This window comes from Eptatretus burgeri, chromosome 5 (genome assembly GCF_056783735.1).
Source record: "Eptatretus burgeri isolate ZD-2024b chromosome 5, Ebu_testis_v1, whole genome shotgun sequence".
Classification (NCBI taxonomy): domain Eukaryota; kingdom Metazoa; phylum Chordata; class Myxini; order Myxiniformes; family Myxinidae; genus Eptatretus; species Eptatretus burgeri.
The window spans coordinates 71,691,128-71,712,762 of record NC_140965.1 but is presented as its reverse complement, the minus strand read 5'-3'; the positions used below and the strand labels follow the sequence as shown (position 1 = coordinate 71,712,762).

Below are 21,635 nucleotides of genomic sequence, written 5' to 3'. Positions count from 1 at the left end.
CACGAAAAGTACTGGACTGATCCTCACCAAACTTCACATGCTGACAGAACATGTACCCAGGAGTGTCCCGATGTAAAATAATTGTACTTCCGACTTCCGGTTTCCGAATTATGACGTCATCACCTGATTTCGTAACGTTAATTTTTCAAGTTCAGCCGATTGACATGGGGCCAACGCCGTATACAATATATCTAAACATATGATTTTAAGTTTTTGTTTGTCTGTTTGTTTGTTTGTTTGCACACGCTAATCTCCTGAAAGGTGAAAGATAGGAGCTAACCACTGAAACAAAAAATGTCGGGATGGGCCCCGGGAAGGTTATAGGCTATGTGGCAAGGCCCCTCGGCTGGGTAGGGGGAGGGGGAAGGGGGTGTGTTTCCCCCTCACCAACCCCCTTAGCCTATGACTGCCATGGCCCAATCGGGAACTGATACTGTGCTCCCGTCAGACATATGTATAGAAGATTAAATTCATTCAAAAAGAACCCGGGCAGCGCCCGGTGCATTCACCTCGTGTTGTATCAGATTGGGGCTGTTGGGATAAGACATTTTTGAAGAAGAAAGCGCTTCCAAAAGTAAAAACTCGATCGACTCCGCTAATTTGAGCAAAAAAGCGAGAGCAGACCCCGTCTCAGGGCGACGTTTCGCCGACTTCACAGCCCGCTTCATCAGGCACAATAGACCCTGGGCCTCGGCACGTGTCCGGTTTTTATTTTGATATGACCGCTCATTTCCTGTCACGTGCTGGTGCTCGAAGTCATACGGAGGAGTGCTTTAAAAAAAAATTATTTTGCAAAAGCAAAAACAAACGTCAAATCACATCATTGAAGGGGTGCTCTGCTCTTTTTTTTGTTTTTATTTAAATGTGATCTGGTGGTGTATGTGTGTGGGTGAACACGTGTATGCGCTTGTTGTTTTTGTGTTTGTGTTTCCGGAGCACGAACACGGCTGGTTTCATGTCCGGGTTGGGCATGATGAGGTGTTGGTTGTGCAAAGTGTTGAAGTTCTCGTTGGGTGTTGTGCACATGTGGATGTGGTGTTTGGGATTGGGTGTTTGTTGCTCACCTTATTCAGCCATTTGCACCATCCAGTTTTCTCCATTTTCATGAGAGGTGTGTATTGTGTGGGTATGCCCACCATCTTACCAGTTCGGCCACCCTTCTGGCTCTTCATGTGCCATGCTTCCAAAATCGACGTGTGTCATTTTGGATGTAATGTCTCAGACACGGGTCCCATCAAAATCAAATTTATGGCCAGATTGCAGGCAATGACGTGCTATGGCTGACTGGGTCACTTTTCCAAGTCAAATTGCTCTTTCATGTTCATGTAGCCATTGTTTTAAATTCCTTCCAGTTTCACCAATGTAGAATTGGTCACAGTCTTTGCATGATGAATGGTAAACTACTCCAGATTTATCACCAGTTGGTATTGGGTCCTTTAGTTTTGAGATGACATTACGGATGTTGTGTAGAGGCTTGTAGGCTATGCCAATCCATGCACCACGTACTATCCTGCCAATCCTTTTCTGAAAGGCCCAGGTAGTTTGGCAGTATACAGTGCCCAAGTGTGTCTGGTTCCTTCCGTTCTGTCCGTTTTGGTTCTTCCAATGTGGGGAGTATCCCCTTGTACCCATTTTTGAGCAGGACTCCTCTAACTAATCTGATTTCTTTAATTTCCTCAGCTCTGGAAGATGACAGCATCCATGCCCAAGCTGCTAAGGTGCTTCACTGCATTTGTGGGGGATTGGGTTGGAGGAGTTAAAATCCTGGATTTTAATTCCTGCAACCCAAATCTCCAACAAACAAATAATTTTGATTTTGCAATCACCATGGCAACCAGCTTGAATTTAAACAAAAACTTTAAAACTCTTCTTCTTCAAAGAAACTTGCTCTCCCTCATGCACAGATTCATCCCCTCTCGTCTCCAGTTGTCCTACCCTTCCTCCCGCCCTTGGTTCACTGAAGCTTGTGGTGAGGCAGTTGTCCTGAAACAACTTGCCTTTGCCTCATGGAAAGCAAACCCAACTGAGGGCAATCTCAGTTCCTTCCATAAAGCTCGGAACAAGTGTGTATCCACCCTCAGGAGGGCCAGAAAACAATATCTTTCTCATCTCAAGTGTGAACTCTCAAACCTCTCTCCCTCCTCAAAATCCTGGTGGCGTCTAATCAAATCTGTTTCTGGTGTATGCTCCCCCTCCATCCCCTCCCTTACCTCAAATGGCAGCACTGCTGATACCGCACGTGAAAAAGCTGAATGCCTAAACTCGGTGTTTGCAGCTAAATCTTGTGTTCAAAACCCATCACTTTCTCTATGCACCTTACCCAGTTGCACCCAACTGTCCTTGGACTCTGTGTACTTTTCTCCTGACAAGGTGGACAACTTGCTGTCAAACCTCGACTCAGATTCTGCAACCGGTCCAGACGGCATCAGCCCACGTGTCCTCAAAGCCTGCTCTTCTGCTCTTGCTCACCCTCTCTCTATTCTATTCACCCTCTCATTTGCTCTAGGCCATCTGCCATCTGCTTGGAAATCAGCAAACATCACTGCCCTGCACAAAAAAGGTGCAAAACAGATCCCTGCAACTACAGACCAATCAGCCTTCTCCCAATCATCAGCAAGGTTATGGAATCCATCATCTCTTCAGACATCAAGTCCTTCCTCTTCTCCAATGGCTTGATTTCTGATCATCAATTTGGTTTCAGACCAGGTCACTACCCTGGATATGCTGCTTCTGCTCTCCCAACAATGGATGGAAGCCCTCAATGCCAGACAGGAAATCCGAACCGTATCCCTGGATATATCACTTGCTTTTTGACACAGTCTGGCACCCTGCCCTGCTCACCAAACTCTCTTCTTATGGTATGCAAGGCCAACTCCACTCATGGCTCGCAGACATCGTCTACTGTCGCAGTCAACGTGTGGCCCTAAATGGAGTTCTTTCACCCCCCCCCCCCACTTCCTGTCCAGCCTGGAGTTCCTCAAGGTAGCGTTCTGGGCCCTGTTCTTTTTCTGGTTTTCATCAATGATCTCTCCGACTCTCTGGAAAATCCTCTATACCTCTTTGCTGATGAGTCCACCGTCTGCCGTACCATCGGTCATCCCTCAGACCGGCAAGCCGCAGCTTCTTCGCTCACTGCTGATCTGGATAAAATCACAAACTGGTCCAACACGTGGAACATGTCTTTCAATCCGGACAAATCTCATACTCTCACTATGTCGCTTCGAAAGGACCGTTTAGAACCCCCCCCCCCATCCACTTTCTCAACAATCCTCTGGAAGAAGTCCTTTCTTTCAACCTTCTGGGTCTCACTGTCTGCCATGACCTTTCCTGGGAAAGCCACATTTCGAACCTCACCTCCAAAGCCAGTCGCCGACTGGGAATCCTCCGTCGTGCAAGGTCCTTCCTCGGCCCACCTGAGCTCCTGACCACTTACAAAGCTTTTGTCCGCAGCCTGATGGAGTACTGCTCTCCCCTCTGGGCTGGTGCTCCTGCCTCCCACCTTTCTCTGCTTTACGCTGTAGAAACCAAGGCATTTCGGATCATTGGCATCTCCTGCAATGAGGCTGAGTCTTTGGGCCTCTCACTCAATCACCACAGGTTGGTCGGTGGTCTTTATATCTTCTTCCGTCTCCTCTCCAGCCTCGCCCCCCCCCCTGCTCTCTCTGCGATTTGTCCCCACCTCATTTCCGCAGGGCGCTCAAGGTCCGCCAACAAACCCCTTCTGGTAAAACTACCAAAATCACGAATCACTGCTCACCTTCACTCTTTCATTCCTCTTTTTCCCGCCTTTGGAATAAACTCCCTCACTCTATTCGTTCCCATTCTTCCCTCCAGGCCTTCAAAACAGCTGTTCACCACCACCTCTTATCATCCCCCATCCAAATCCTCGATCTTTTCTACCCCCGATAATCCACCCAAGCCCACCTCCTTCAAATTCCCTGCTTTCTTTCCTGAAAGTCCCTGTAATGTCCATCTTCTATTCCCCATGTTCCCCGTCCCATCCCTCTCCCTTCCACAGATCTCCAAATGTCTCTGTTCCCCACTATTTTGTCCTTCCCACTCCCTCCCCTCCTGTCTCATGCCCCCCTTGATGTGCGTTGTGTGTTCGCTCTCATACGAGCCTCGACAAGGTATACAAAAAAAACCCCACAAATGCGGATGATTTAATTCTTGTCAGGTTATGACCGACAACACATGATGCAAAAAGAAAAAAAATTGTATAAGATGACAAAATCGGTTATGTGGTTTGGCCTCCATGTTTGATTAAAAGGTTAACCTTTTAAAAGTCTTCTTCAATTGCGTTCAACCGATTGATGTGAAACTTGGCACATATGACCGAGTACCCCTGGGGAATATATATGCTGTTAGCGGCTGGTTACTTTTGAGCAGCTGTACCAGGCTGATCCACCAGTTGTGGAATTGGATGTCAGGGGTGTTACAATCTCTATTGCTGACCTTCCAATCAACTGTGGTCCACCTTCGTTTGTGGAAACACAGACCGCGTTGAACCGGTTGAAATTGGGTAAAGCTCCTGGGATCTGTGGCTTCCATGCTGAACTTCTCAAGGCTTGTGGAAATGCTGTACTCATGTCATTGCATGTAGTTCTGTGCTTTGCCTGGAACACAGGCATAATCCCAACTGACTGGAAAAGGGGCCTTGTTGTCCCTCTCTGGAAAGGGAAGGGTGATCACCAGGACTGCATCACCGACCAAGGGGTAACGCTGCTCTCGGTGCTGGGCAAGGTCTTTGCTCAGATAATTCTTGATAAAGTTCACCACCATCTGCCTGAGCATCAGCGCCCAGAGCAGTCAGGCTTTTCACCAAAGAGGTTAACAATTGACCGTATCCTTGCCGTTCGGTTCCTCACCGAACACAGACAGGGAATTTTGGCAGGGGCTGCTTGAAGCCTATGTTGATCTCTGCAAAGTGTTTGATTCAGTGAATCAGGTTGCCCTCTGGAGGATTCTTGGTGTTCATGGGGTGCCACCAAAACTGATCAATCTGATCTCTGAACCTCTGGGACTGAGAGTCCTGTGAGAACTGTACTCACTGACACCTTGGTCACTTTGCAATTTCTCTAAATGAAAGATTTACACTTTTAAGGGTTATAATGGTCTGTCTATCTTCCTTTCTTAATTGTCTTTTTCTCGCCATTATGACAGCAATATACTACTTCCTGCAGTGCAATATTGTCCAAATCATGCTTCAGAGGGTGCAGCAACACAGTCTGTTCCAACACTACTTTTATACAGACAGAGGGTTTGTAACTAATCAACAAAAGTTGGGACACTTGCAGGAATTGTTTGCATCAACTTTCAAGGCTTAATTTACTTTGACTGCTGCATAACAGCTGCAGTTGCTAACCCATTACTTGTTCCCTGAAAAGGGCCTTTTTAACAACTCTGAAATTTACATTATTTTTCAGTTTTTGGTAACCTAAACTTCTTTAAAAAAAAAAAAAAAAAACCTCTGACAGTTTACCGCTTGGCTTTGTACCATTTCAGGTTATTCACTGGACTTGAACTGCTTAAATTTCAGTAAAAATTGGAAAAATGTGGGTGTTCTAAAACCTTTGACTGGTCGTGTACGTTATTACTACTATGCATGTTCTGTACACTTGTGATGTGCTTTTCATCCGAGAGGAAATGATGCTTTCTGTTCGGACTTTGCAGAAACTGCTTTTGTCGATTTTATTCAGTTTTGCCATATTCTTAAAGCCAGTGTTGTTCTGGTTCTCTATTCTAATCCAGCTCCCTCTTATTCACCTTTCCAGTGAGTGTTTGTCTCTTTTCAGGGTATTCAGTTCTGCTTATTTATTTTCATACTTTTCTCAATAGCCTGATATTTGATTTACATTGTTGGTGTTTTTTTAGCCTTTATTTTCTTGGCAATAATTGGGGCTGTGTTAACTGCCATTCCTCAATCAGGTATTACATTTTATATTCATGCTTGTTCTTGGTGATGTCTAGCAAGTTGAGTTTTGAATTGCTTTTCAGCTTTGCATTCTTCATTCTCACCAACAAATTGTATTTGATGATCTGTTGTGATTTTTACATAGACTGCCAATCCTATAATTGTTATTTGGTGTACTTGGTTCAAATCCAACAGACCACCATCTCCTTCATGTGGTGGCTCGTATCGGTTTTTTTGGGAAGCACTTTTTGGCTTTTGGGTTGTTCGTCGGTCTGACTGTGCATGATTATTTTTTTTACCACGATAACTTGTGAACCGCTGAAGGGATTTTTTTTTACGAGACTTGACATAACTGTGACCTGTAATATGAAGTTGAACTGATTAATTTTGTGCTCAAAAGGTCAAAAGCCGAAGGTAGGCCTAGTATTGGCTTGATGGTTAAGGTGGCTGGCTTAAGATCCTTGGGTCTTGAGTTCAAGCCCCTGTGGGGCCATTGAATTAACACCAGGTAGGGTTGATTCAATCTGCCATCCTTCCAAGGTTAGCAAAATGAGTACCAGCATGATGGTAAAAGGGGCACTGCATCAGCAGGCACATCTGCATCGTCAGAAAATTATGCAACCATCAGCCACAGGTTGCATGCAAATATATAAATAAAGGCCAAAGGTAAAGTCCCCTTTCATTGAAAATCTTTGTTCCTGCAATAACAAAGGATATTTTGTGGATAAGTGAGTAGTTTCCTTGTTTTGTTGTCCAGCTTGTTTTCTGCTTGTAGTCAACAATGTACAATACCACAGTTGATTTGGAACAGTGGCAAAGTGAGCAGGTTTGTAGCTTTGATTTTGTTTCTTGTGGAGAAGTATCTTTTCAGAATTAGTTGTGTTCTGAGCATTTATTCCTTGACTATTTGCTTTTGCATTTCTTTGTGACACATTTGATTACCCTCTTCTACACGTCAGTGTTTTTCGGGCGTTTAGATTTACCACCCTTGTGTTGTTGTTAAGTCGATTGTGATCGTTTTCTCCCTTCCTTTGCTAAAATTGTGCATTTGGCACATGCTTCAAGTCCAAATTCCATTTCGTTATCTTGTGAGTATTTTTGCAATAGGTTTACTTATTGTCTCATACATCTGGGTGGACTACATACATCTGCAGCGACGTCTCTCAGTGCATCTTTGTCTACCACCAGGTTCAAAGTTCTGGTCGACACTCGATACGCATTACAGGCCTGAGCACAATTGATTTCAGGGCTGGATTTGCACGGAAACCAACTCTGAATTTCAATTTGACGACGAGTCATCCAATCCTCGGTGAGTGATCCCAGCTTGTGCAAACAAAGTTGCACCGATAAGAAAATTCTGCTCCACGGCATTAATGTTATCACTTTTGTCATCTCTAATTATCATTGCATTTTATTTTGTAATGCTGCGATAAAGTATTAATATTTCCCATGTAATGTCAGGTCAGGACAGACGAGATCTGTGAATTGCTACTGGTACCATGTAAACCTGTGCGAACCTGTTTCATGGTCAGGTTGTCGTCAACTAAACCGTCTCCTCCACCAAGTTTCTTGGTGAAGAGGGTGTATGATATGAACACCCAGCAGGATGAAGAAGAAAACCTGTCAAAGGGCAGAGGAGCTCCTTGTGAGTCAACGACCATCCATATCTAGTGCCCAACTGTGTCTACGGACGTCCTCCTACAGTTGGGTTACTTTTTATTAGGAGGTTGGTGGCAAGATTTGCACTCTGGCCACCGTAAAACCTTTCATTCTACAAAACATTCTAAAAGCATTAAAAAATCTGAAACCCGCTCCATGAGAGTACCTCCTGTGCAGCTGCCCTTTGCAGAGCAGCTCACCAGATGACGGGATTGGGGCAAAGCCTTCGGGACCCCACTCTTTGATGATATGAGGGAAACCAAGGGGTAACCTTCCCAGGTCAGATTGTGGGAGAGTGTGGCGGGGTGGTGCTGAGGTGTCGTCCACCAGACGGCGGTCTCCTTGGGTTAACCTGAGGCAGTCCCTTCGGGTGGGTGCCTTGAATGTCCTTTCCCTAAGAGAGGATGATCACCTATCTCTGTTATCATCTGAGCTCAAGCATTTGGACATCGGTATTGCAGCATTCTCTGAGGTTCAGAGACCGGATTGCGACGAGATCATGGCGTGTGGTCACACCTATTATTGGTCTGGTTCCTCTGATGGTTACCATGTCCAAGGAGTTGCAGTAGCTGGCTGTGTCCAACAAGCTGACTACAATTTTTTTTTTTTTTTTTTGTATACCTTGGTCGAGGCTCGTATGAGAGCTAACACACAACTCACAGCAAGGAGGCATGAGACAAGAGGGGCGGGAGTGGAAGGGACAAAACAGTGGGGAACAGACACATTAGGTGAACTGTGGAGGGAGAGGGATGGGGATGGGACGGGGAACATGGCGAAGAGAAGATGGACATTTCAGGGACTTTCAGGAAGGAAAGTAGGAGAAATGAAGGAAGTGGGCTTGGGTGGATTATCGGGGGTAGAAAAGATCGAGGATTTGGATGGGGGAAGATAAGAGGTGGTGGTGAACAGCTGCTTTGAAAGCCTGGAGGGAAGAATGGGAAAGAATAGAGTGAGGAAGTTTATTCCAAAGGCGGGAAAAAAGAGGAATGAAAGAGTGAAGATGAGCAGTGATTCGTGATTTTGGTAGTTTTACCAGAAGGGGGTTGTTGGCGGACCTTGAGCGCCCTGTGGAAATGTGGTGGGGACAAATCGCAGAGAGAGCAGGGGGGCAAGGCTGGAGAGGAGTCGGTAGAAGACAGAAAGACCACCGACCAACCTGCGGTGATTGAGTGAGAGGCCCAAAGACTCAGCTTCATTGCGGGAGATGCCGATGATTTTAAATGCCCTGGTTTCGACAGCGTGAAGCCGAGAAAGGTGGGAGGCAGGAGCACCAGCCCAGAGGGGAGAGCAGTACTCCATCAGGCTACGGACAAAAGCTTTGTAAGTGGTCAGGAGCTCAAGAGGGCCGAGGAAGGACTTAGCATGACGGAGGATTCCCAGTCGGCGACTGGCTTTTGAGGCGAGGTTGGAAATGTGACTTTCCCAGGAAAGGTCATGGCAGATAGTGAGACCTAGAAGCTTGAAAGAAAAGACTTCTTCCAGAGGATTGTTGAGAAAGTGGATGGGGGGGGGTTTGTAAACGGTCCTTTCGAAGAGACATAGTGAGAGTGTGAGATTTGTCTGGATTGAAAGACATGTTCCACGTGTTGGACCAGTTTGTGATTTTATCCAGATCTGCAGTGAGTGAAGAAGCTGCTGCTTGCCGGTCTGAGGGATGACAGATGGTACGGCAGAGGGTGGAGTCGTCGGCAAAGAGAAATAGAGGATTTTCCAGAGAGTCCGAGAGATCATTGATGAAAACCAGAAAAAGAACAGGGCCCAGAACGCTACCTTGAGGAACTCCAGCCTGCACAGGAAGAGGGGATGAAAGAACTCCATTTAGGGCCACACGTTGACTGCGACAGGAGAGGAAGTCTGCGAGCCATGAGTGGAGATGGCCTTGAATACCATGGGAAGAGAGTTTGGTGAGTAGTGCAGGGTGCCAGACTGTGTCAAAAGCACGTGATATGTCCAGGGATACGGCTCGGATTTCCTGTCTGGCATTGAGGACCTCCATCCATTGATGGGAGAGCAGAAGCAGCATATCCAGGGTTGAGTGACCTGGTCTGAAACCAAATTATAATTATTGAAGTAACACTGGTCAACGTGTGTATTATGAGATGAAGAATTCATCACTCCTTGGGTGTCATTTCCCAGGTCTCTGCATGTGCTCTGACTGAGGCGAGTGATCTCACCCTGAAGGATACATTCTATGCCACGCTCAAGTCTGTGGTTGATCAGTGCCCCAGGCGAGATGCACTTCTTGTCTTGACGGATTGAAATGCATCGACTGGAACTGATAGGGATGGTTTGGAGATGTGTGTTGGTCCCCATGGGTCTGGAAGTGTGAACCAGAATAGCACTAAGTTCCTTGACTTTGCAAGATGTCATGGACTTAAGGTGGCTGTTTCATGGTTTCAGCACCCCCAAGATCATCGATGGACTTGATATTCCAACGCCAGCAGTGTGGCAAAGGAGATTGACTGTATGCTCGTTGAAGGGTGCTGGAGGATGATCCAGAACTGCGGGGTCTACCAGAGTGCTCAGTTCCTCAACACTGACCACCGCCATGTTGTTGCAACTCTTAAGTTGCACCTTAAATCCAGGAGAATGGTACCATCCCAGCCTCGGCTGGATGTTGGCAAGCTCAAGTATGAGAGGGTAGCTGAGGAGTTTGCGAACAAGCTGAGTGGAGATTTGGGGGTCTGGGTGCTCTGGGGGGTTCTGAAGAGTTGTGGAGTGCCTTCAAGACCACCGTCCTTGATGTTGCCGGAAGATGTCTTGGAACTCACAGGAGGGCGAAGTAGAATTTTGTCTCTCAAAGGACACTGGATACCATTGCGCAGAGTCACAGGCCCAGGCTGAATGGCAGAGCTGAGCTGTTCAGGGAGCTGAGGCATAAAACTGTACTTGCACTAAGGGTGGACAAGGAGGCCTATGGGTGAGGAATTTGTGAGGGGTAGAGCATCACCTGTGATCAAGTGATTATCGTCCTGCTTTCAAGAAAATTTACGCATTGCGTTCGTCAAAGCCCATCCCTCGGTGTACTGCAGTTTGAGCATAAGGTGGTGGGCTCTTGAGAGAGGATGCCGAAGTGAAGGCCTGCTGGGCTGGTTACTTGAAGCAGTTGTACCAGGCTGATCCACCAGCTGTCAAGTTCGACGTCAGGGGTGTTAAAATCCCCATTGCTGACGCTCTAATCAATTGTGGTCCACCTTCTTTTGGAGAACCACAGACTGCAGTGAACCGGATGAAATGGGTAAAGCTCCAGAGATCTGTTCCATCCATGCTAAACTTCTCAAGGCTGGTGGATATGCTGCACTCGTGTTGGTGCATGCAGTTCTGTGCTCTGCCTGGAACACAGGCATAATCCCAACAGACTAGAAGAGGGGCCTTGTTGTCCCTCTCTTGAAAGGGAAGGTTGATCGCCAAGACTGCAACAACTACTGAGGGGTGACACTGCTCTCAGTGCCGGGCAAAGTCTTTGCTTGGATAATTCTTGATAGGGTTCTCCACCATCTGCTTCAGCACCAGTCCAGAGTAGTCAGACTTTACACCAAAGAAGTCAAAGATTAACCGTATCCTTGCTCTTCTTGTCCTCACCGAATGCAGATCAGTGTTTGGCCAGGGGCTGCTTGCAGCCAACGTTGATCTCGGTAGAATGTTTGATTCAGTGAAACGGGATGTCCTCTCGAGGATTCTTGGTCTTCGTGGGGTGCCACCAAAACTGATCGATCTGATGTCTGAACTATACTCTTGAACTGAGAGTGATGTGAGATGTGGTGTTACCATCTCTGAATTATTTCCAGTTGTTACTGCAGTTGGTCAGGTGAGTGTACTGGCCCCCACAGTTTTCTGCACTTGTATGCACTGGATTCTGGGGAGGATGTCGGAGAGCTCAAGCTGTGGTGCATCGTTTGGGAACGTGAAGATCTCTGGCGTTGATTTCGCAGATGATGCAGTCATCTTTGTTGAGACTCTAGATATCCTTTTGGGGGCCCTCGAGGTGTCGGAGCCGCTGGGATTACGGGTTTCCTGGGTCAAAACTAAGGTGCAGGCTTTCAATGACATCTTTGATGCTGCTATCCTCTCCGTACCTGTTTGTGGTGAGGATGTTGAGGTCACGGAGAGATTCACTTACCTTGGCAGTGATATTCATATCTCTGCTGGCTGTGAGCCACAGGTCAACAGATGCCTGGGTCGGGCCTGGGGAGTCATAGATTCACTCTATCATGGGGTGTGGTGCTGTCGGTACCTGTGCGGGAGGATGAAAGTCCAAGTCTTCATGTCCTTGGTGCTTCCAGTCTTGCTCTGAGGATGTGAAACTTGAACTCTGACCAGGGATCTTAGTGGGAGACCTAATTCCTTTGGTACCAGGTCTCTTCAGAGAACCCTTGGCTATCGCTGGTCAGACTTTGTGTCCAACGAGCAGTTGCTGAGAGAGACTCCAATGAGATTTGCTACCTGCATAGTCCGTGAGCATCAGCTGCGGCTGCATGGATGTGTGGCTCGTTTTCCTGACGCTGATCCTGCTCACCAGATTCTCTCAGCAAGGGAGCCTCGTGAGTGGAGGAGGCCAATGGGCTGACCATGTACCTTGTAGTTGCAGCAGGTTGATCAGCATCTCAAGGAGATGGGGATGGGCCAGGCATCTGCCTGGGGGATGGGCAGACGGAGGCCCCTGGAGTACCGGTGTAAAGTGAACACAGTGACGTGCTGCTCTGGCACATGCTCCCACACCTGACCTGACCTGCTCAGATGGTTGCAATGCCCAAGGAATTGCTGGAGCTATATCCACGAAGCTGACTCCAATTATAATTGAGGTTACACCGGTGAATGAGCGTATTATGAGACTAAGGATTCATCACTCATTGGGTGTCATTTCCCTTGTCTCTGTATATGCTCTGACTGATGTGAGTGATCTCACCATGAAGGACTCATTCTCTGCCATGCTTGAGTCTGTGGTTGATCAGTGCCCCCGGCAAGATACTCTTCTCATCTTGGGGGATTTCAGTGCATCAACTGGAACTGATAGGGATGATTATGAGACATGTGTTGGTCCCCATCGGTCTGAAACTATGAACTAGAATAGCACTAAGTTCCTTGACCTTGCAAGAAGTTGTGGACTTGGGGTAGCTGAATTATCGTTTCAGATTTATTAGTTTTTAATTTTAAATTCAATCTGGCTGATGAACCTCGTGATCTCTGCCATCATAAGTTTATATTCTTCCTTTAATTGGGTGGGGGATCACGTTTGTGAATCAGATGAGGTGCGTTTTTCTATCCCAGATGGCCACCAAACCACGTGACTTGTGAGATCCTATTTTTTTTACCCTATATGCAGCAATTGCATGAGATGATACTTGCAAAGTTTCACTTCAAAAGGCTAAACAGTTCCAGAGATAACATTATTTAATATTTTCCTTCAATCCAGTATGGCTACCAAACCATGTGACCTATCAATTAGTCATTAACAAACTTGTACACCCATGTCTTTGGAAACGTGTGTAAAGTTTCGCCTCAATCTGTTCAGCCATTTCGGAGAAGAAGATTTTTTTAAGTTTTTTTTTTTGTTTTTAAACAATTTAGTTGCCGAACCACATGACCTATGACATCATAATATATTTTTCTTCCATGAGTTGTTGCATAGATGATGCTCAATAAATTTCAAATTTTTCGGATGCAGCGTTCTATGTGTAAAATTTTCACCGGGATACCACATCACCGATGACGTCACGGTTAGCACCACTTATACCCCCTGCAGAGATCTTGACAATGAGCCATGTTTCAATTTTTTCCAGCAAGCGGATCCAGAGAAGAAGACGTCCAAAGGTTTTCGATTTTACAAAGATGGCGCCTATATCACGTGACCTATGACATCATAATTATCCCTTTAAAATTCTACGAAAAAGACATATTTTGGTGGAAATTTCGTTTCTCAATCAGATTAACGGTTGCCGAGAAAGTCAATTGAAAAGGGAATAAACCCAAAAATTGCCGGCGGAATAAGAAGAAATATAATAAAGAAACAGAAGAAAAAACATAGGGGCAATACCCCTGGGCGCTCACCTAGTAGCGGCTGGATAAGATAACCAGAGAACCACTGCATGGATGACCCATAGAATATGCAACGGAGAAGAAAGTAAATACCTCTGGAATTTTTTTTTTTTCAATGAGGTGAACAAGTTTTGGTTCATCACAGGTGATAAAGGTTGTGGTCAAGTTTGATATAAATTGCATGTATGGTTTTGGACAAGAAAGCAAGTACATATTTTGGGGGGTAACCTTCCCATAGAACCCCTTCGATCCCAATTTTTTTAATGTTGTGAACAAACTTTTGTACATCACGGGTGATGAAGGTGTTGGTCAAGATTCATCGAAATTGTGTGTGTAGTTTTTGAGAAGAAAGCAAATGCATATTTTGGGGGGGCAAACAACCTGTGGACACCCTTAGACCCAAACTTTTTAATGGTATGACCAAACTTTGGTGCATCACAGGTGATAAAGGTTGTGGTCAAGTTTCATTGATATTCTGTGTGTAGTTTCGGAGAAGAAAGCAAATACCCCTTTAGGGTGGAACTCCCCCCCCACCCCCCCCATCCCCCCCATAAACTCCCTCCGTAGACCCCCTCAGACCCAGATTTTTGTTAATTCCGTGAACAAACTTTGGTACATCACGGGTGATAAAAGTTGTGATGGAAGTTCAGGGGGGCAATCCAAACTCCTTCGGGCCAGATTTTTTTTTGTTAATGCCATGAACAAAATTTGGTACATACGTAGTGATGAACATTGTGGTAGAGGTTCATCAAAATCATATGTGTAGTTTCAGAGAAGAAGTTGAAAGTATTTGTGGACGGACGGATGACGCACCATCCCATAAGTTTCCCGGAACTACGTTCCAGGTGAGCTAACAATCGGTTACCCAGCCTGAAAGGCTTGATAACCTAATTAATCACATTAACACACCGCTGTCCATTGGTGCGCATATGCACATATGCATCATTCCCCCCCCCCCACTTCATGTTGTTTCTAGTTCCAGAAAATAAGAAAACTAAACGACTTGGTGAACAGAATTTCAATAATCCTGAAATTTGTTGCATTTTATTATTTCAATATTTTTGTCGTTCATTAACTAAAAAATTCTTAAGATAGAGTACTGGAGTTAATTTTCTTGCCAAGATTTTTGAAACCATCCTCACCAGAACTTTGTAAAAGGTTATCATTATTATTTCTTCTTTGTTTGTCATCATGTTAATAAAATTGTCAAGTGTAGTCTGCATGTTTGTTTAATCCCATATTTCCTCAAGTTGCAGCCCACCATTATCTCATGGCATCTCTCACCCCTCCCCCTCCCCCATGATATTTTCTATCCCTGTTTTCCAACTTTTACCTGCATAGTTTTATTTTCGAGAAGATCATGTATGTTTGTGAGTTTCGTGCTCTCCTGTTTCCCATTACCACACTGTCAGCAGGATATTATCGTTCCTTACTCTATATCCATCCATCCACTCATCTTGTTCTTCGACATGATACCACTCCATCTTCTCATCTTACTCTTTGACATGACATCACTCCATTTCTCTCATCTTGCTCTTCAACATGACACTGCTCCATACTCTCATTGTGCTCTTCAACATGGCCCCACTCCATCTTCTATTCTCGCCTTTTATACATCTCTTGTCTATAGGTTAAAAAAAGTTTCTTTAATTTACATAATATCCGATATAATATATATCTTAAAGTGAGACATTTGTGGCCCAGCTGTGTTTTGAAGGTGTGTGTGTGTGTATGTATATATATGTATGTATATATATATATATATATATATATATATATATATATATGTATATATATATATATATATGTATATATGTATATACATATATATATGTATATATATATATATGTATATATATATATATATATATATATATATATATATATATATATATTTGCGGATTCGCGCCCGCCGGCGTGCGAGCGGCCACGTAACTCGAATCGCGGCACGTCGCCCACCGGACGGACAATCCCGTCGTGACCCTCTCGGACTAACGCCGGGAACTAGTCACGGGTGGGCCTTTCGGCCTCACCACGATCGTGCCAATCGGCCCCCCGCGTGGGATAGGGTTGTTCGCCAAATTCGACCTACCTAAGTACCCACACGGAGGGTAGACCGGGCGATCGCACCTCGCCGCAGGTCGACTTCGGACACGGGCCACTTTAAGCGACCCGTTCCGTACTATCGGGATAACCGAGCGGTGTTATCGTTAACCTCGACAGTTCCGATTAATTATCGGGCGTATTTAGCCCACGACCAACCCTTTACGTGAAGTAAGATGGAGATTCAATTAGAGAAAAGACGAAGCGAAACGGGAGAAACAGTTCAACATAAAGGACATTTATTCTGCGGCAAACGGAAAGCACACGTATACAATTACCACAATTATGCACCAAAAGCAAATGTAACAAAAGAAGAAACAACAATTACGCACCAAAAGCAATTGCAACAAAAGAAACACAATGCAGATCTACTACCGACTACGCGAGCACACTGCAACACTTACACAGTTTTACTTCACAGACGGCGCCGACAACACATATACTCCAAAGCAAAAGAAAAAAAGGGGCCACCCTCAACGATAAGGGGGCAGACGGGCCTGGGGCCGAGACCGCGTCGAGCCTACCCGTCTGGTGATGAGCCGCAAAATGGCGGCGGCGCCCCGACTCCGCGGGCCTCGCTGGCACTGCCTGGAATGGGATGGGAACGGGGCCCCCTTCTCACACTATCTCAGCGCGGAGGGATAAAGGGGGGGGGGTTGTTGATGCTCGGGGGAAAGAGGATATCTGGCTGGCTTGGGTCCCGCGACGAGCGACTCCACTGCGACCTCGACCGCGTTCCCGGCCTCCCCTCTCCGCAGCTCCCCGACTCTGACACGAGCGCAGACCTCCACAAAGCTCCTTGGCTTCTCCACCTCTCCGGACCCCGACAGACACTCTCTCGACTGATTTCGCCGCCGCCACAACTCTCCAACTCTTCCCCGATTCGCCCCGCGCTCGGCGCTTTATAGTGCGACAGGAGAAACCATATGCAGATTTTTGGATCAGGATCGGCTCGGGGGCGGAGCCACGCTCGCCCATTGGACAGAGGAAAAGTGGGCGTGAATCATTCCTGATCCTCGAATCTGCATATATCGATTATACTCCGACGCGCCTGGAGGCGGGGCCAAATCGCCCCACGCTCGCTGATAGGACGGAACAGAAGTGGGCGTGAATCATTCTTGATCCGATTTCTCGGAAAGGCCGCTTTTTGCACCCGCTGCTCGGTGCGCGCCCTGTACGAGTCCAGGATCGGTGCCCACAAGCGGCGCGGGAATGGCGGTGATGCGATGGTTGCGAGAGCGAGATGTGACGGTAAAGGTCGTGGTTGTTGGCGTTGTTGTTGTTGTGAAGCGGCGTTGCGGTTGGTGGTTGTTGTCTGATGGCGGTTGGGACGTGGTTGGTTCAAAATAAAGATAGAACACAAAAACGGCTATCTTAAAGGGTCGCAGCCCGAATGAATGACATTTATTCCCTCTAAACAACGGGTTTGGGCTAACTACACATACAGAGATATCTCACCTATGGGACCTGAATGGTGATTTGCGAATTTCCTCAACCACAACAATATATATATATATATATATATATATATATATATATATATATATATATATATATATATATATATATATATATATATATATATATATATATATATATATATATATATATATATATATATATATATATATATATATACACACACACATATCATGTTATTTCCCAGAAATCATTTTTGCTGCACTAGAAACGGAAAGATTTACTAGTCTCAGCACACAGTTGTCCCATGAGGAGAGAACTGCAACGTATGCCTTTTGAAGGACACAAACAGAATGGATTATTGTGATGTGATGGTGGTAGTGGGGTTGATTCAACATAACTCTCACTCACAGGCATGAAAATGACCTTAGTCAACATCATTGTCCAGTGTGGGCTTGGGATCCAAGGATCCTGAGTTGAAATCCCCCTTGGCTGTTGAATTAATACGAGGTGGGGTTGACTCTGCCTGTCATCCGTCCGAGATTGGCAAAAGGAGTGCCAGCTTGCTGGTATCCTGTGTGGGAGTGGCGACCCATCCAGGATTGTGCCCAATAGCCAAGGAGACTGCTTAGGCAGCACCAACGCTGCACAGAGTATGGTCCTATTGGTTGGATGGATTGATTGTCCAGTCCATTAAAACACAAATCGTAAGGAAATTAGTGTATGATGGATAAATCAACACAGTCTATGGGATTTTAACCTGGCATTTCAGTGTCATGAGCCATGTGCTCAGATGGGAACAACAAACAGCCCAACCCAATTTTTTTTTATAATTGCTGTTATCCAGTTGGTTTTTGTGAAATGTATGAAGTGTCATCACCAAGTCTGACCTAATGTAAAAATCCATGACTCACCATGAGAATACCCATTATTTTTCCAAAATTTCACAGTCCTTTGAATTGTTGCATTGCTTCCTATCCAAGTTTAAACCCTCAAAACAAAACAATCACATTTTTGGTGCATGAGTATATATATTTTTTACTTATGTATATCTTGGGGCATTGACTTGTTGATCCCCCTCAAATGTCTAGTTTTTATTTGCTCAAATGTTTGTTTAATTAATACTATCATTATTATTTATTTCATGTAAAAACATTGCTTCATCATTCTTAGCTTTGTAGAGTATTGCATTGAGTACAATGCCAAGGATAATTTTGTAATAATAATCCTTGCAAGAAAGCACTGATGATCGAACCGTCGACTTTATTATTATTTTTTGCTCTTATTTAATATGAGTAGAGAATTCCATTTTTATAATGCTTTCCCGTACACAGGAATTCCAACATTTGTTCTTCTAAACAGCTCTGGCCTACGTCCCCATGGACATTTTGATCTGCTGGAACTCCTCAGTACCACAGGAACAACCCTAAAATCGTTGCCAATCAAGCAATTTCCCCATCGCAACCCAGCCAGCATTTGGAATGTCACAAAGTTTCTGCCACCATCTGAAAGGTTCTTCCTGAAGGTGTCAGGATATGACAAGGATGGTTTTCGCTTACAACGAGTTTCCACTGTTTCATTCTCAAGCATCTTGCCTGGTGAGCAATCTTAATTATCAGTGCGTTAATATGTACTAACAGAGAACGAACTTGTTCCAAGCATGCAACATGTTCTTCTGACACATACCTATATTTTGGCGGTGTATCAGCAACTGACTGCTGTCTCAATCGCTCCCAAAAATAATAATAAAAATCCCTGGGTTACATGCATGAAGCAAAAACATACCAACTGCTGATAATTCAAAGCACTTCACTGCACTGGAAAACGTGGGGATAGGAATACTGTACTGTAAATGGTGGGGACTTGTAATACTCTCTCTTACCTGGAGGTGGCACTACACAATACACATTTACATAGAAAATTTGCGTCCCTCCCACCCCAAGATCACTGACAAAGATAAAAAAAACTCATCTATACATGAATTGTGGTCATGCTGATGGATGGAATCGGCCCAGAACTGTAGGGGATTTGAAACAAACACTGGTCTGAATTATAGTGAGGATTCTAATAACATCACCAGCTGTGTTTGTCTGTCTAAATAAGACAAGTCCAGTGTTGGCTAATATCAATGTTTGCATGTGTGTGCTTGATTTGTGTTGAGCGTTATTCCAGGAAATAAATAAATAAGTAAATGAAAGTTGTGGAAACTTAGCTAAAGTCTGATGAAGCTTTAATTGTGTTTTCCTTTAAAGAATGTGTAATATTGTCACTAATGCTGTAATACTTGATTTGCACGTGTCCTCACCACGAGTTTCCTCCTACTCTTTCAAACGGTGATCTGTGTCAATGAGAATTGCATTTGATTGTCTGTTTTTGAATTTAATTAAAACATCTCGCTGTTGCACTGTTTTTCACTTGCTGGTTCAGAGCCACTCTCCTCCAGTCTAAAGCCTTTGTTTTTCCTGTTCCAAGTTGACGTGATGGCATTGCCAAGTGGTGCAGTGCCACATTTTCACCACATGCTCATTTGTCATTTCCAGTCATTACATTTTGTCCATTTTGTTTTCCTTTCTGCTCAACTTATATGTACATTAATGTTGTTTGAAAATGTTTGAAGTTTTCGCATATATATATATATATATATATATATATATATATATATATATATATATATGTAGGGTGAATATACTGGTTCTAGCTCACTTTTCCCCATGTAAATGAATGGGGGATTTTCAGCGATTCCCTTTTTTTTCCCCTAAAAATAAACCCCCTTTTTATCCGTTTTTCCCTGCTGTGCAGGGGTTTGGCTTTTTGTGAGGCAATGTTTTATGGTCGGATGCCCTTCCTGGACGCCTCTTACAACACAGGGATATGGTACACCTATTTTAACCGGGGTATACACCGGCCCAGTACACAGGTACTCATTTCGCCGACCTCGGATGGATGACAGGCTGAGTCAACCCCCTGGTGTTAATTCAGCAGCTGAGCGGGATTCAAACCCGGGACACTGGGATCCCAAGCCGCCACCCTAACCACTAAGCCAACACCAGGCTTTGTATATGTATCTATAACCAGGCTATCCCAAGGTATATTTATTTGTCTCCCCTTTTAACCTGGAGGTTGATCAGCTCACTCATTGAACCTATAAAGATTTGTTCATTCTCAAATTCCTTCAATAGTTTAATTTTCTTTGCACAATAATCCCCATCTAAAATATTGACAAACAAAACATTTGAATCTTTATATTTTTTAAGATACCCCTTTTGTGCCATTACGAAATGATAAACTTCTCTTAATGCTCTTGTTTGACCACCTCCTGAGCCACATATCATTTTGAGATTATAGTAAATTGTTTTTTCATTGTTCAATTGATAACCATCAAAGTTTTCAGTCCATTCAAGGATATTCATTTTTTTCTTTACATCCTCTAACTTACTAGTTTTTAAATTGATTCGCTTATTTGTTTTATTTACCTTTGTTTTAGTTATTTTTTCAATAAGACTTATTTGATATTTTTCACATTCATTATGTTTTCCATTTATATACCAAGACTGAGATTTTCTCCACTCTTTAGTTTGATTAATACTTGGTTTAACCATTTATATATTGCGAAAAAATGCGGCGGTAGCCCTGAAAAAACCCTAACCCATCTTCCCATCGTTAAAACACAATCTATTCTATTCACTCAATCATACAATATCCATATGGAACACAATCTATTCCATTATCTAAAATAAATCTCTTATCATCAAAGGCTCCTAATGTCTTTTTATTTACTTCTTCACTATATATGTTATGTTTATAACTTCTTATTGTATTCATTTTCCTATATTCTTCTTTCTTATTCATCAAACAATTATAATAATTTCTAAAAGTTATTGATTTCTTTATTACATATTTCTTTATTCCCTTTAACCTCTTATCAATCTGATCACCATACTTATAAGCATATGCCTTTGCTCTCAATCCAATAAACTCACTCATTACTTTTCCACCCAACTCATCCTTAAACTTACCAATAACCTTTTCATTCTTTTTGGAAAATAACTCACTCTTCTTGCTGAAATTACTTGTATCATATACTCCAATATTTTTCTTCATATCTTCATAAACATCATCAGTTTTTATATCTAGGATAAAACTATCAGTGTCCATATACAACAATGAAACATTTTCACCATACTCTTTCTTTAAGTCATTATACAAATAATCATACATCAATATCTTTGATAAATCAAGAACTGCTGTTCCAATATAAATTGGTTTATCCATTACAATACTTTCCTTTTTCATATGAATTGCAGAAAAGTTCTCTGAAAAAACCTCTTCTCTCTCAAAACTTGGTTTATTTATCAATCTCGAAGCTTCTTTCCAAGATGTTGTGAATCTAATGTTTTGCCTGTTTCTAACATTTTCCATAGTCTTTCCAAATACAGCATTATTCATTAATTTATAAAAGTCCCCTTCAAATTTTACTTTTGTATTTGCTCTCATATCTGTATTG

General features: G+C 43.9%; 1 protein-coding gene across 7 annotated transcripts in view; it reads left to right on the top strand.

Annotated features, from left to right (window-relative positions):
* The window catches only part of HMCN1 (hemicentin 1), a 531,017-nt gene that overhangs the window by 89,381 nt on the left and 420,001 nt on the right, over positions 1 to 21,635 (top strand). For all 7 annotated transcript variants that reach the window (XR_015058458.1, XM_085882362.1, XM_085882361.1 and 4 more), the window contains exons 7-8: positions 7,103 to 7,223; positions 18,466 to 18,729. Coding sequence is in view for 6 of the 7 variants with exons in the window: in XM_085882362.1 (XP_085738488.1) it covers positions 7,103 to 7,223; positions 18,466 to 18,729 (385 nt within the window). In the remaining variant the exon portion in view is untranslated. The remainder of the gene's footprint in view (positions 1 to 7,102; positions 7,224 to 18,465; positions 18,730 to 21,635) is intronic.